At 55.6% G+C, this 12,619-nt stretch overlaps 2 protein-coding genes across 3 annotated transcripts; one reads left to right on the top strand and one right to left on the bottom strand.

The window, feature by feature from the left end:
• The first annotated feature begins 585 nt into the window (after nt 1-585).
• On the top strand, nt 586-9,322 carry GIPR (gastric inhibitory polypeptide receptor). Of its 2 annotated transcripts, XM_011367939.2 has the most exons (11): nt 586-694; nt 1,220-1,323; nt 2,078-2,181; nt 2,404-2,548; nt 3,269-3,428; nt 3,633-3,693; nt 3,997-4,066; nt 4,189-4,277; nt 4,357-4,495; nt 5,864-5,905; nt 5,999-8,051. In XM_011367939.2, the coding sequence occupies exons 1-11, from the start codon at nt 613-615 to the stop codon at nt 6,203-6,205; spliced, it is 1,203 nt and encodes a 400-aa protein (XP_011366241.1). In that variant the 5' UTR covers nt 586-612; the 3' UTR covers nt 6,206-8,051. The 2 variants fall into 2 exon arrangements, with proteins under 2 accessions (XP_011366241.1, XP_023391107.1); XM_023535339.1 differs by lacking the exons at nt 586-694; nt 1,220-1,323; nt 2,078-2,181; nt 5,864-5,905; nt 5,999-8,051 and adding an exon at nt 8,213-9,322 and having other exon boundaries at nt 2,192-2,548.
• A 138-nt stretch (nt 9,323-9,460) lies between these two features.
• On the bottom strand, nt 9,461-12,619 carry SNRPD2 (small nuclear ribonucleoprotein D2 polypeptide; the record flags this gene model as incomplete). Its single annotated transcript, XM_023535238.1, has 2 exons — nt 9,461-9,718; nt 12,477-12,619. Coding segments are annotated over 2 exons (318 nt in total), but the record flags the coding sequence as incomplete, so codon positions are not given.

Below are 12,619 nucleotides of genomic sequence, written 5' to 3'. Positions count from 1 at the left end.
GCAGGTGTGACTGCGCAGGGGCTCGGGCTGGGGGGATGAGAGGGGCCGGGCCTGGGACTCACGGGTGGGGCCTGAAAGAGGAGATGTCTGTGGTAGACGTGGGTGGGCTGGGGCGGGGAGGCCTGGGTGGGCTTGGCCTTGGTGGGAAGGGCTTAGGCCTGAGTGCATGGGGACCGGTCGGGTCGCAGCTCGGATTAGTGGGAGAGGCCTGGGAAGAAGCTTAAAACGAGCTGGATACTGGCCAGCGCCACACTGGGCGATGGAGCCTGAAGCGGGCCGCGAAGGGGGTGAGGTTTGGGGTGGCGCCTAGGAAATCGGAAGCAGAGTGGGAAGCACGTGCGCGGGGAACTCGCTTGGGGCGCGGGAGCTCAGAGTGGGGCTGCGGGATGGGCGGGGCCTTGGGGTGTGATGAGGACGAGGGTGTGATGAGCAGAGCTCTGGGGAAGCCCGGTGGACTACTTCCCATGGGCGGGGCGGGGCAGGGCAGGGCTTGTGGTCTTAGGCGGAGAAGCATAGTGTGCAGGAAAAGCATAGTGTGCAGGGCGCAGTAGGTACGTCCGACCTCTGGTCCCCACGCCCACCGCAGGCCTCGCCTGTAACGGGTCCTTCGATATGTACGTCTGCTGGGACTACGCTGCACCCAACGCCACTGCTCGCGTGTCCTGCCCCTGGTATCTGCCCTGGCACCACCATGGTGAGGTTCCCCCTGGCCCGCGGGCCCTCCCTGACACAAACAGCTTCTAACCTTTGTCCCGGACACCACTGCCCCGAAGCTCACCTACACCCCATCTCCTGTCTGGATGTCTCCTGTCTGTCCGACCCTGGCTGGGTCGCCCCGATCCTGGCTCTGTCATACAATGCCACTTCTCTGTCTCTGTTTCTCTGAGGACCGCTGCGTTATTTTCTCTCCTTTTGCTGAGTCTATCTCTGGGCATCCAGGTCTCTCTGTCCTAACTAGCTAGGTGGCCCAGGGCAGTTTCTTTAACTTCTTTATGCCTCAGCCTCCTCGTCTGTAAAATGAGACTGATTGATGATAGTACCCATTTCATAGGCTCTTTATAAATATTAAATTAACTAATACATTTAAAATGCTGTAGAAGGGTTTACCGTGATCATCATCATCGCCTAGGTTACCTCTCTCTGCCTTTGTCTCCCAGTTAGTCTTTCTGTCTCCATCTCTTTCTCTGTATCTGTTATTTCCTCCCTCAACTCCCCACAGTGGCTGCGGGCTTCGTCCTCCGCCAGTGTGGTAGTGATGGCCAATGGGGACCTTGGAGAGACCATTCTCAGTGTGAGAACCCAGAGAAGAATGGGACCTTTCAGGTAAGAAGAAGCGAGGGATTCTGTTTGGATGTCCAAGGAGAGGTGAAAGGCAGAAGCCCCGGATCTAGCCTGAAACCCCTTGTACTGCTCAGGACTCTAGGTTCCAAGGGACAGAAACTCAACTTAAACTTGCTTGATGGAGGAAAAAAAAAAGAAATGTATTGGCTATTGTGATTAAAAAGTTGAAGGCCACAGCTTCAGGCACAGCTGGATCTAGGTGTTCAAATGATGTTGGGAGTCTCTTTGTCTCTCACCATGTCATGCCTATTTTTTTTCTCTTCTGTCTCATCTTTTGTGGGGTGGAGAGGAAAAGGTGTTCCCCATAGGCTCCAGGCCCACATCCCACCAACCAAGCAACACAGTGGGGAGACTGAGCTCTGTTCACATAGTGCCAGCAGAATGGCCCAGGACTCACTCTTATTGGCCTGGTTTGGGTCCTATGCCCGCCCTGGACTAATCACTGTGTGAGTGCGTGCGTGCGTGCGTGCGTGCGTGCGTGCGTGCGTGTGTGTGTGTGTGGCAGGGGGTGGGGTAGATGGAATGCTCTGACAGGCTGGTCACATTCCAGGCCTGGAGCTGACTGGTGGAGTCGGCCTCACTGAAATAAGGGTAGTTGGGCCTCCAGAAAAAAAAGAGAAAAAAGAGAAAACTGGGGTGCGGGGCAGGACCAAAGAGCAGACGTCCTTCCACCGCTTCCGGCCTTCGGGGAAGAACTGAGCTCTGTTCCCGTGCCCTCCCCCGCCTCATCTCCTAGGACCAAAGGCTGGTCTTAGAACGGCTACAGGCTGTGTACACCGTGGGCTACTCCGTATCCCTGGCCACGCTGCTGCTCGCCCTGCTCATCCTGAGTTTCTTCAGGTGGGACCCGACCCCCTCCCCGCCCCCGCCCCCAGCAACAGTGGCAGGGACTGGGCCTCGGTTTGCCCAGTAAGAAGGAGTGGTCAGACTCCAGGAGTAACAGGCAGCCATGGTGGCTCTGTGGGAAGAAGGGCTGGGGGTGCTCCAACGAGCTCTGTGGAGCCAAGAACAGGTCTCCAGGGGTCTCCAGACGGTCTCCCCAACCCTCCCCCCTCCCCACAGGCGGCTACGTTGCACTCGCAACTACATCCACATCAATCTGTTCGCGTCTTTCATGCTGCGGGCGGCAGCCATCCTCACCCGAGACAGGCTGCTGCCTCCCCCTGGCCCCTCCCCCGGGGACCAGGCTCCTCCCCTTTGGAACCAGGTGAGCGTCATTCCCCTCTTCTCAAACTGCCTCCTCTGGGGGGCGGGGAGATTCCCAAACTATTTACTACCTCCTGCACTTTTGGAGAGGGACCCCCGCAAATCAGGGACCCCTCCGCTGTTGACCCCACCACTTCCTTTATTGCGATTTCCCCTTCTCTTTCTCTCGTTATCTTACCCATCATTGGACTTTTCTAGCAACGAGAGAGCCTTCTGCTGGAGATGAGGTGCAGACCGGATAGGAGAAACTAACCAGGGGGAGGTGAGGGTTGATAGATACCAGTTAGCTACTGAGAGACAAATGAGAGAGACGAGAGGCCGAAGTCAGCGGTCAGAAAAACTGGTAGTGAGCTGGGCCATACCAATTATCAGAGAGTCATGGGGTGGGAGAGGCCGGACGCTGGTGGGGGAGGCATGATGAGAGGAAGAAACCTTTGGATAGGTGGAGTAGCTGAGTTCAATTCTTAGAAGGAGATGGGATGGGAGAGGCCATATTTGGGGGCTCAGGGGGGAACTCTGATAGCAAGATGGAAGATACAAATCGTTTTAAGAGGTCAGAGTGGGAGAGATCATGTAGGGTGAGAGAAACCATCCTCGGTTATAATGGAGTGGGAGAATATTTGATGGCACGAGATGGGGATGGAAGCGCCGCCAGGTGGAGGAAGGCTTGGGGGCACCCGGTTGCCCTGACTGCCTGTCCCCCTGTCTGGCCATCCGCTAGGCTCTAGCCGCCTGCCGAACAGCCCAGATTGTGACCCAGTACTGCGTGGGAGCCAACTACACGTGGCTGCTGGTGGAGGGCATCTACCTGCACAGCCTTCTGGCGCTCGTGGGAGGCTCCGAGGGGGGCCACTTCCGCTGCTACCTGCTCCTTGGCTGGGGTGAGCCTCGACCCTGTCCCTGCCCAGCCCGGCGCACCTCGGCTGCCCCACTCCCCTGATGGTTTGTGTCAGGGGGTCTCCCTCTGTCCCGGCTTTTGCCTCCTTACCCCAGCGAGGGAATTCCGCGGGTCTTGGGCCTGGCGGGGCCCGTGCGTACGCTGACAGCTGCGGCGGGGTGGGGGGCGGGGGTCGGGGTCTGCACAGGGGCCCCCGCGCTTTTCGTCATTCCCTGGGTGATCGTCAGGTACCTGTACGAGAATACGCAGTGAGTCGCGGGGTTTGGGGCTCGGCCTGGGAAATGGGCGGGGCTTTGAGGGACATGGGCGGGGTGTGATGGGAACGAGGGTGGGCCTGGTGGCACCTCTGGGTTCGGAAGGAACGTGGGTGGGGTCTAAAGGAATGGGAGCTTGGAAAGATGGTGTTTGAGGACTACTGGAAAGGGCGGAATGGGGGGCTTTAAAGGAATGTGGGTGTGGCATCAAGGAAGGGAGGCGGGGCCTGCGGGTGAGCGTGAGTGATTCCGTTCATCTAATGGTTTTCAATCGCAGCTCTACAACCTCTCCTCCAGGTGCTGGGAGCGGAACGATGTCAAGGCCATTTGGTGGATCATACGCACCCCTATCCTGATGACCATCTTGGTACGACCGGCCCCGCCTTCTCCAGGCGGTCCGCAGGCATTTCCTATCCTAGGAATCGAGGGCTCCACCCTCTACCTCCCGGGACGGGATGGGGCTGGCTCAGCCTCTGTTTCTCCCCACAGATTAATTTCATCATCTTTATCCGCATTCTTGGTATTCTCCTGTCCAAGCTGAGGACGCGGCAGATGCGCTGCCCGGACTACCGGCTGAGGTGGGGCCGAAGGGGAAGGGGGCCGGGTGCAGGATGGAGGACCTGGGGCCGCGGGCCCACTGCCACCCTCTCCCCGCAGGCTGGCTCGCTCCACGCTGACGCTGGTGCCCCTGCTGGGTGTCCACGAGGTGGTGTTTGCTCCCGTGACGGAGGAACAGGCCCGGGGCGCCCTGCGCTTGGCCAAACTCGGCTTTGAGATCTTCTTCAGCTCCTTCCAGGTGCTCAGGCTGGGTGTGGCAGGACGGCTGCGGCCATTCTCCAGCACAGCCACCGATGGGGTGTGACGATGGGATTTTGTTCATTCATTCCATACAAAACACTGAGCTAGCGCTCTCCTGAGCTGGGGAAGCAGCAGGGACCAAGACAGGAGACAGGTGGCCTCAGCTCTACTGCTTCCTGGTGAAGATCCGGGGCTCTCTGACCAGACAGGGCTGGGGCCAAATTCAGGTCTGTCACTTCCCAGCTCTGTGTCTGTCACCTCAGGGTCAAAGAAGCTAGGCTGAGGCAAGAGAGATGCTTAAGGTGCAAAATGAAATTTAAAATTGATGCTACACTTGCTTCCCCTACCCTCGTCCCTACCCTGCTTTACCTCATTGGGCCTCAGTTTTCTCATCTCTAAAGTGGAGGCAACACTGGTCTCACCCCACAAGGCTGTTCATTCAGTAAAGTCAGCAAACATTTATTGAACACTTATTATATGCTAAGCACTGTTCCGGGTTTACTGTGGGGATAGGGCCAAGAACCAAATGGTCCCTACCCTCTAATGGGAGAGACAGATGCTAAATATGCTTTATGAGTGAAATATACAGAATGGCAGATGGTGAGATGCGCCTAGAGAAAGAAAAGCAAGAGAACAGAGGTGAAGATCAAAAGATGGGGTTATAGACAGGGGGTCAGGGAAGGCCCCCCTCAGAAGATGTCGGAGCGGAGATGGGAAGGTGAGGGATCAAACAAGGCAGATATTTACAGGAAATATTCCAGAAAAAGAAAGCTCAGGTGCAAGATTCCCGAGGTGGGGGAGAGAGCCTGTCAGGATGGAGGAAGGAAGGCCTGCAGGAAGCAGTGGGAGCCTGCGGGCGCAAGGGGGAGACAGGACAAGTAATATCTTAACAGTAACATATAAATAATTGATTTGTATTAATTTATTAAGTAATCTATTATAATTAACAATTCATAATGATTATATACTATTATATAATAATGGTAAGATACGTAACAATGAAATTAAGAAAAAAGTTTAACACTACGTGCCAGGCACTAGTTTCTGGCATAGTAACACAACCACCATTGTTACCCCACGTTCCAGATGAGGAAACTGAGGCCTAGGTTAAGCAGCTTGCCCAAGTGGGGAAGAAAGTAAGGAAGCGGTTATCACATCCAGGGGCCCCTGTTCTCAGCCTCTTTATTGCTCAGCAAACCGGGGAGGACAGAGGGAGGGGCGGGGAGCCAGGGAGTTAACTGCAGAAGTCTAGGACAAGGGCGGCGGCAGCCGGAGTGATCTGGAGCCTGGCAAGGGTCAGAGCTTTTGAAGGGGTGTTTATAATCCTGCCCCCGCCCCCGATGTAACCCGGCGCCTCATCTGGCAGGGATTGCTGGTCAGCGTCCTCTACTGCTTCATCAACAAGGAGGTAGGGAGAGTCCCGGCCCGCCGCCCGCGCCCTCTGGCGGCCGCGCAGCGAACGGCGCGCCCGGCGCCGCCTCTGAGCGCCGTCCCGTTGCAGGTGCAGTCGGAGATCCGCCGTGGCTGGCACCGCTGCCGCCTGCGCCGCAGCCTCCGCGAGGGGCAGCGCCAGCCCCCCGAGCGCGCCTCTGGGACCCTGCCCTTGGGGTCCGGACCCAGCCAGGTCGCCACTGGCCGCACCCTGTCCTCGGGGACCCTCCCAGGGTCCGGGGATGAGGCCAGCCGGGTCTTGGAAAGTTACTGCTAGGCAGCCGGATTCCCGTGTTCATTCGGTTAGCATGTATTTATTGAGCGCCTACTGCGTACCAAGCCCTGTGTGGAGGGCATGGGGAAATGAGGGGTAAGGGAACGAGACAGGTCCCTGTCTTCCTAGAGTTCACAATTAGGTGGTGGAAACAGACCGCGAAAACAATGCACCAAGTTGTATATACACTGTGGAATGGCTTATGAAAAAACTCGAAGGGGTCCTAAGGTGGTCTGGGAGGGCGTCTCTGAGGAGGTGACTTTCAACCATGACTGCAAGAGGTGAAGGAGACAGCTTTGGGAAGAACTGGCAGACAAGATCCTAGGCAGAAGGAACAGCATCTGCAAAGGCCCTGGGGTCAGGAAGGAGCTCGGCCCTCTTAGGAACAGCGAGGTGGCCTGCACAGCTGGAGTGGCATGAGTCAGAGCCACCTACTGGGGAGAGAGCAATGGGAAGGGGCACAGGGTTGGGGTTTTGTTCCAGGTGCACTGAAAATTCTTAGGAGCATCCCATGGGCTAATGTTTTAAACAGTCTTCTGTCTACCCTGTAGGGGACCAATTAGGGGTAGGGGTGGAAGCTGGGAGCCCCGTGAGGAGACTGTAGGTGGGAGGAGATGGTGGCTGGACCAGGCGGGGGCCACGGAGGGGTGTGCAGTGGTTGGATTCTCAAGCTATTTTAAAGGCGGAACTAAGGATCTGGCAATGGAGTGCACGAGGAAAGTGTAGCATTCTTTGACTTGTGCCAGGACCAAGGGTCTGGAGCTCGTGGGAGAGGTCAGAGCTGGGGACAGAAATGTGAGTGACACTGGGGTCCAGAAAGGGTTGTGTGTGTAGATATGAATATCGGCAATTCGGGGCAGGCCAAGAGAGCTGAAACCCGACATCCAGAGGCCGGACCACTGCGAGCTGTGGAGTGTGGCCGCACATCCTGCCCGCCCCTCCCTGCCCCAGGTGGCCCCTGGGAACTGGGAGAATTTTGGGGAAGCCAACGGCTTCATTGTAGCTGGACCACCTGCACACATGCAAGACCCTTATTGTTACCCGCCCCCCCCCCAGATACACACTTAGGTCATTAGCTCCTGGGTGTTGTTATTTTCCTCGGGGTCCCCAGCTCCCTGGACAGACACTGAGAGTCCTTTAAGCATGAGGTGGCCCTGCTGTACCCCCATTGTGGGTTCTGGGAAGGCAGGGACCCTAGGGCAGGGCCCTCATAAATAAAGCATGAGAAACAGCTTTTCGTTTTTTGCTTTGTGGGGTGAATCCTGGCGAGGCCACTGAGGGAAATGACTGAGGCGGGCTGCACGACTTGGTGCCTGTGGTGGCCTCACGGCCCCTGGAGGGTAGCACTGCTCATCTTCAGCCACGAGTTGCCACAAGAAGACGGACATCGTGCTGCCACTGTCGCCCCTGCCTAAGAGAAGCCCCAACTGGAGATGTTCACATGACCTCCTGATACTTGGCCATTTGCAGTGTATACAACTGAGTATGTGTGTGCACGCGCCAAACGTTCTCCGAGGGCTTTTTCCCTAGGAAGGCAGTGTGAGCGAAGCTGCAGGAGGCAGCCTGGTTCAAATCTTAGTTTGGCTACTTATTAGTGGCATGGCTCGGGGGAAATTCTCAGCGCGTCTGTGTGTCAGTTTCCACTTCTGGAAAATGGGTTCCCTTGCCTGTCGCTCTTAGGGGACCGCCTGGTGCGCGATGCACTGCGAACGCTTGGCCCGTGTGCCCAGTGCTGTTCCCGTGACCTGTGCTTTCGCTTTCACCAACGAAGGGAGAGGCGATAAGCAACCATTTGGACAGGGAGGTGAGGATGGAAATTCAGACTGATGCCAAGCAGGGTGCCGGGCTGGAATCTTTGCCGCCCGCCTGCCAGGCACGAAAACCAAGTCCCAGTTCCCAGGAAGGGCAAGTCAACAACCAAGGGGAGGTGTGGCGGATCAAAACACAGAGCTGTGACTCCGAATTGCCATGGAAGTCCCCTGAGGCAGCACCACTGTCCCCACTTTACAGATCGGTATATCGTGGCTCCATCCTTCTCCCTCACGGTCAAGACTGTTCACAAGGACCTGGCTCCCTGCGTCTAAACGTGGCTCCATCATTTCCCAAGTGACGCTGGGCAAGTCATTACCCTCTCTGGGCCTTAAGTGTCTCATCTATAAAATGAGATGGTTCTCGTATCCACCCCAGGTGGCCATTCCAATTAGACCACCTAGTAAATACGTGACTTTATCATCCCCACGGCCGCCGTCCTGTGTGTGTCAGGCCCTCTCCTGCGGCAAGGCCTCCAGATCCGCCACTAAGGGGCTCACAGGGTGACTCGGGCTGTGTCTTCACAGCTGGGTCAGACACAGATCCTGACCTCGAACTCCTGCACCCACCTGGCGTCTGGCCCTGAGAACAGAGACAGAGACGCGGGCAGACAGAACACAGCAATCTCGGTTGGGGAGAGCCCAGTGTATATCGGAGGAGGGCAGGGGGCTTCCCTAATCCTCCCACGAGGCCCCCCTTTCTCCCCTCCATCTCCCCGTGCTTGTCAGAGAATTCCTCTCAAGGGTAATTGGGTTGTCATTTGAGGGCAGTGGAGCTCAGGGGTTAAGCTGCCGGCTCAGGAGCAGAGGCGTTTGAAGCACAGCGTAACCACTCCCTGGCCAGGTGTCCCGGGGAAGTGACACCACTTCTCTGTACCTCAGTTCCATCTTCTGGAACCTGGGGGTAATAAATAAGAAAGCCTGCTCCGAGCTGTTGGGAGACAATCTAAACAGCACCGAGCCTCAGGCTGGCGCCCTAACCAGTGACAGCATGATGGCCATCGCCATGTAGGCACCGGCTGTCTAAACCTGGACCCCCTCCTGTCGGTGCGGGCAGGTCGGGGCTCTGCCAGGTGCTGATGCCCAACGCGCAGCAACGCGGCGCTGGACGCAGAGGCGGCGCCCGGGGGATGGTTCCTGACGGGACAAACAGGAAAAAAAGACCGGAAGACACTGCGAGCAAGGCTGACCCACTGAGAGAGAGGCAGGGAGAAAGGAGAGACAGATTGATGAGGAGACGCTAGAAAATATTAAAAGAGGAAGGAACAAAAGCTCTCTCCATCCGATTCACGTCGCAGGTGGGGAAACTGAGGCCCGGAAGGGGCCGACACGGGGCCTCTTCCCCTGCTCAGAGAGCTCCTGATCCCAGCGCGTGGTCCTACACCCAGCTGCCTCCCTCCCCCCGAGTCCGCCCCGCTCACGAGGCCCTGGGAACAGACAGAGGCCCCTAGAAAATACACAGGACTTTTATTCCCATCTCACAGGCAAGGCCCCCACAGCTCGGGGCCGCGCTCCGCCGCAGGGAGGACGCCCCTACTTGCCGGCGATGAGCGGGTTCCGCAGGACCACGATGACCGAGTCCCCGCGCAGGAACATCTTGGAGATGTAGCGGTCCTTGTTGACGGGCTTGGACTTCTTCTTGCCCTTGCCACTCTTGGGGACCTCGGTCCACATCTCCTTCACATTCTCCAGCACCATGTTGCAGTGCCTGGCGGGGACAGGGGTGGAGAGGCACCGGGAGTGAGGGGGCAGCCTTCTGACCACCCCTTCTCTGCCAGCGCTGCCTCCCCCTCCAGCACGGCCGCGCCGGGCCACCAGCGCCACCGCCGCAAGTCCTCAGGTCGAGGCTTGGGCACAGGACTTTCCCCCTATGTGCCTCAATTTCCACCTCTCTGAAATGGATGTATTCATGGCACAGGGTGGAGGCAAACGAAATGGTTCTACTTGTCCCTTTTAACTCCAAGTACTTCTGAAGGCATCAGCAAAGGAGCGGCCTCTCTTTGGAGACCTGGAGACCCCTGGGGCCTGAGGTGGCACTAGAGCCTCCACCGCAGTCTCGCTTCGTCCCTGTCCTCAGACTGCCGGGTGGGCCCGTGTGACGATAGTACGGATTGGCTCAGTCAACAAACGCAATGACTATGGCAATGACTAAAACATGATGTCCCTGCCCTCATGGGGTGTGTCGTCTAGGCGCTAAGCAAGTGAAAAACACCTGTTAAGACGCTGTCAGGTGGTGGTAACTGCTATGAAGGAAAAAGCAAGGCGAAGGGACAGAAGAGGACTGGGAAATATCCCCGAGTGGTAAGAAAAAAAGAAAAAGATGAAGAACGAGGAAGCTCTGTGCCTTGCTATGGGGTAACCTCCAGGGGACCCCGTTGCAAGAAAAAGGCGCGGAGGGCAGGATGCACAGAAATTACCCACTGTAGGAAACCGGGGGGTAGGAGGAGAATACAGACTGCCCGCTTGCCCAGATGATACAGAATCCTTGGAAGACACCTAGAGATTGGTGGCAATAAAGTGACCTAGGGAGACCGGAAACAAGCTGGATGAAAACTTTTCATTGAACCGTTATTACTATTTTTGGAAATATGCGACTATATTACCAATTCGGAGAAAACAAAGTAAAAAAAAAGAAGTAACATACCAATATGGAAACGCTTCTGAGATATACAGTTAAGGGGAAAAGCCAAGGTCTAAAACTGCGCACTATGCCATTAGCAGCGATTTAAAAATAAACAAAACGCGCCCTCCTGTCTCTAAACATGTGATGCTATATTTAAGTGATACTCCAGAAGGAGACGTGAGAAATGAGTCACGGTGATGCCCCTGGAGGGCAATTGGGGGGCAGGGGGACTTGCTCTTCATTGGGCACATTTTGTATCTTTCGAATTCTGCTTCAACTATATACACTGCTCACTCAATAAAAGCAACGCGATTAATAAATCAATAATTTAGCTGATTTGCAGCGATGTCCTCAGACCACCGATATATGTGAAAGACGAGACGCGTAAGGGCATACAGAAGATTCTATTTTAAAAACAATTTTATGATATCATGACAAGTCAATTATACCTCAATAAAGCTGTTAGCTACCACCACAAAGAATTCTCCAGATGTATGAACGAGTCAAAGGTGGCAGGATACGTACTAGGATGGGGCGGAGGGGTGGGAGGCTGATACAGGGGCTGAGAAAAGGAAGAAGACTCAACTCAAAAGGAAAAAAATATATACGATCTATACACATACGACCACCTAACGAGCACCCGCCACATGCCCACACCTCTTCTAAGCGCTTTCTAAGCATTAAGCCATCAATCCTCACTGCTCCTCGCCCGGGAGGTAAACACCAGTGTTCTCTGCCACCCCTAGAGCAGGAAACCAAACATAGCAAGGTGGCGGGACTCACCCCGGGTCACGCATTTTGGAAGCGGCAGAGCCTGTGTTCGAATCCAGGTCTGCCTCCGTGCGCTCGGTGCTTCCTGCAGTTTTTATTCTCATTTTATTCAAGAGGAAACTGAGGTTCAGAGGGAAAGACTCATTCATGGTCACATAGTAGCAAGTGGCCAAAACATTCCCAAGCTTCGGCACAGGGCTTTGAGGAGAGCACTGCCCAGATGCCACCTAAAGGCTGCGGCTTCTGTGTTCACTGAACGTTTATCACGTGTCAGGTACTGAGCCAAGCGCTCCTCACACGCATTATCATTTAGGCCTCACGACTGTTCTATCCGGGGTGTTCTAAGGAAACCGAAGCCCAGAGAGAAAAATCTCTCGCTGCTCCCTCCGACTGAAACACTCAGGCCCTCGCTCACTCCTTCATTTTATTCAGGTCTGTTCACCGCCGCCTCTTCCAATGGGGCCTTTCTGATTACCCGCCTAAGTGAGCACCCCCTTCCCACTCTTACCTGGCTTTACTTTCCTTTGTAGGACGTATCATCTCATCTTTTTGATACATTATTTATGTGCTTGCTGTTGGCTTCCCCACCCACAGTATGGGATCCCTGAGTACAGGAACCATGCGTTTTAGTCATTGCCGTGTGTCCCTCCAGAGCCTGAAACAGGACCTGGCACGGGTGCACGTTCTGATTACATAATGACTAGGTTAAGAGCATCCTGTGTGCAGGATGAACTTCTGGTGACTTACTACACTTCACGTCTATTAAGCCATTGAATCTCTGCAAACACCACGATTACTGCCACTGTACAGATGAGAAAGCCACTTGCCGAAGGTCACGTGGCTGATAAGAGGCAGAGTTGGGATGTGAACCCAGGGGGACTGGCTCCTAAGTACATGCCCATAACCACTGTACGGCAGAGCTGGAGGGGCAGCAAGAGACAGTCACATTTCGGGGTTATAAGGTGCTTACTCTCCCAGCTTCTGAGAAACCTGGTATTTGGGCTCCTCGGACTGTAGCTGGGGCTGCTTCTCTGGGCCTGGAGAGAACACCTCCCAAGACCCAGGCGCTCACCTGTCAAAGGCCTTCACACGGCCCAGGAGTTTCTTGTTGTTGCGACAGTTGATGAGCACCTGGGTGTTGTTCTTGACCGACTGCGTGAGCACAGAGAGTGGACCCGTGTTAAACTCCTCCTCTTCCCGCTTCTGCAGCTCCTC

Source organism: Pteropus vampyrus, unplaced genomic scaffold, assembly GCF_000151845.1.
Source record: "Pteropus vampyrus isolate Shadow unplaced genomic scaffold, Pvam_2.0 Scaffold138, whole genome shotgun sequence".
Taxonomy (NCBI): domain Eukaryota; kingdom Metazoa; phylum Chordata; class Mammalia; order Chiroptera; family Pteropodidae; genus Pteropus; species Pteropus vampyrus.
The sequence above is the reverse complement of the archived record's forward strand: the minus strand, read 5'-3'. Positions and strand labels throughout refer to the sequence as shown.